The sequence below is a fragment of the Nematolebias whitei genome, chromosome 1 (genome assembly GCF_014905685.2).
Source record: "Nematolebias whitei isolate Nwh7 chromosome 1, NemWhi1, whole genome shotgun sequence".
Lineage (NCBI taxonomy): Eukaryota > Metazoa > Chordata > Actinopteri > Cyprinodontiformes > Rivulidae > Nematolebias > Nematolebias whitei.
The window spans coordinates 43,648,366-43,651,282 of NC_056498.1; the positions used below are offsets into that span (position 1 = coordinate 43,648,366).

Below are 2,917 nucleotides of genomic sequence, written 5' to 3' on the forward strand. Positions count from 1 at the left end.
CAGGCAGTCTATTAACTTCTTCTTGTAACCACTTCCTGGATCTCTTTTCAGAGGTTCATAAGTGGTTAAGTCACTAAGGAGTGTCATAACTTTCTCATGATAGTCTTTCTGGTTCAAAATCACTGTGCACCTTCCTTTTTCTGCTGGGAGAATGATGATGTTTTTGTCCTTGCTAAGAGTGGTGAGTGCATCCCTCTCCTCTCTACTGATGTTGGAAGGTGGTGGTTTGGCATTGCTGAGACAGGCTGAAACTTTGATTCTGAGCTGTTCTGCTTCACCCTCTTTAATTTTGTTGTTGCGGATGGCTGACTCAGTAGCTGTGATCATATCCACCAGAGGAATTCTACTTGGTGCAACCGCAAAGTTCAGTCCCCTGGCAAGAATCTCTGTCTCCGGCTGGGTGAGCTGTCTGTCAGATAAATTCTTCACCCACTTTTCTGTCTCCCTGGCATGTAATTGACTACTGGAGTGTTTTCCTACACTGAATGTGTTGTTATTGGAATAATGATGGTGTTGATGAGTTATTAGTAAGTTAAACTTATTTTGTTGTCGAGTCTTGGACTTGACATGCTGTGCTAAGCGTGCCTGATCTGTACAGTCCAACACTTGCTGAAGTGTGGTCTGAAGGACCACACTTCACAAAAGGATGGCCCAGCACAGAAGATCAACATCATCAGGCCAGGAGTCTGCGGTCTACACTCATCTCCAGGCCAGCGGTCACTCTTTCAAGGATGAAGATGTTCACATCCTGGACAGAGAGGAACGATGGTTTGAGAGAGGAGTAAAGGAGGCCATCTTTGTGAAAAGAAACCGTCCATCATTAAACAGGGGTGGAGGCCTCCGGGTTCAACTGTCCCCCTCTTACAATGCTGTGATTGCTAGTATCACTCAGCCCTCTGTGAACAGTAAACAGCCATCAGGTGCTAATGATCCATTGTTAGGCTGATGGTCCTTCTTGAGCATGTGATCAGTTGGTTTTGATTGTCAGCAGCAAAACTGGTTGATCCACTCTTAGAAGGTGCTATTTAAGAGACTGAGCTGAAAACAGCAGCTCAGACTGAGGAAGTCTCTTGGATGAGAGACGAAACGTTTCTACATTTTTTTTTTGCTTTGTTTTGTTTTTTGTTTTTTTGAATGTCCAGAGGACCAGATTGAACTTTCTTGGATTTTTCTACCTGGATTATTGAGCATGCATCAGGATACATTTGATATCTTTTGCACTGTTTTGCACTACAAGCAAGAAGCCTAACACTTGATTTGTTAATTATTTAAAAACTCTCTGGACCTAGTAGTGGAATTTTTTTTTAAATTCAAAACATGTTATGGCAAAAGGATATCCTATGATTTTTTTAAAATTCCTATTAAGTTTTATACCAAAAACATCACGATATATATCGTTATCGCCACCCTTCACAATACATATCGTGATATGAATTTTATGCCATATCGCACATTCCTAGCCGCAGCATTGTATAAACATCAGGGTTCAAATCCTGTGGAAAAAGTAGTGTCTTGTAGTCCAGAAAGGTCATAGAGTTTATTTCTTTGTGTTCTGCAGAATCAAGGCGGAGGACTCCATGGACATGGGCGTGGTCTTGCTGTTTTATGGACTGTACTACGGCGTGATGGGCAGAGACTTTGCCGAAATCTGCTCCGACTACATGGCTGCAACCATCGGGGTAAAAACGTGTGTGTGTGTGTGTGTGTGTGTGTGTGTGTGTGTTAGGGCTGCAACTAACGATTATTTCAATAATTGATTAATCACCAGATTATTATTTTTTTTCTTCGAGTAATTGATGAATCAGCAAAAAACCAAAATTTCCACCCCTTTATTCCAAAATTGAACATTTGACTGACATAGCAATTCGCACAAAAAACATGTTGCTACTTGGCTATTCTGTTAGTAAAATATTGAATAATAAAAAATAAGTTAGTCAAATAGCTTAAAAAAATTAATGTACACAAAAATATATACAAATGTGTCTTTATACCTGCACAATATGTAGCTACTTTGTAAAATGTGTCCTTGAGGGAAGAGTGTAACCTGGATTAAAAGTGGATTATTGTAGTGAAGCCTTCGTCTTCAACCATCGACAGAGGCCTCATGTCAGTGACAGATCATTTAAGGATCTTTCAGTGAAGACAGCTGCTGCTGTGGTGTCCATGATGTCTGTCCATCATGAAGGATGTTGTTGTTTGTTGTTGTTGTTTTCTGGAATGAGACAGTAAATATGTTTTATATCATAATTTACAGCAACTCAAGAAATGCCTTGTTTCACTTACAGTGTTAGGTTCAGGCAAATAAGTAGCTCAAAGAGCAATTAAACACACACACACACAAACAATACTTAATTACACACATTTGAGTAGATGTAATAAATTACTTTAATTCCTGTTTAAATGCAATTCATCCTGCCATACCTGCAGTGTCTTCAGACTTTGCCAGCAAATTAAAAGTTGAAGCTTAATCATTAAATTATTATCTTTGTGTTAGATTTATTTATAAATCACATTTAAACACTGCTTGTACCAATTAAATAAAATAAAAAGTAACACGTTCTCTATCACCGTCATTAATCAGCAAACAAACAAGCAGCAGTTTCAGCTTCAGAGAGACTGACGTTACGTTTTCTCTCTTGGAAACAGAACAAATGTGAATATTGTAGAGAGACACCTGCAACACATGAGTTGTATCAGCTGTTCAGCTCCTTCCTCCTCCTCGTGACTCCGACATGTTCACATTTCATCTCCATGGTTCTCCCGTATCGTCACTTTTCAAAGCTGCATGTTTCTCAGTTTTTATCTTTGTGAAGTTCTTCCACATTTTGGAGGACTTGGGTCGAACAGTTTTCTCTGCGTCTGTCATTTGTAAAATTGACTTATTTTCCTTTGAAAACAGCCTCTGCTCTGCTTCTAC

General features: G+C 39.4%; 1 protein-coding gene across 1 annotated transcript in view; it reads left to right on the forward strand.

The window, feature by feature from the left end:
- Positions 1 to 1,558: 1,558 nt before the first annotated feature.
- Positions 1,559 to 2,917, forward strand: part of LOC119417299 (RING finger protein 175) — a gene marked incomplete at its 5' end in the record, with an annotated part of 4,698 nt that continues 3,339 nt past the window's right edge. Inside the window, 1 exon segment of the mRNA XM_037684510.1 lies at positions 1,559 to 1,679. Within this exon segment, the coding sequence (XP_037540438.1) occupies positions 1,559 to 1,679 (121 nt within the window).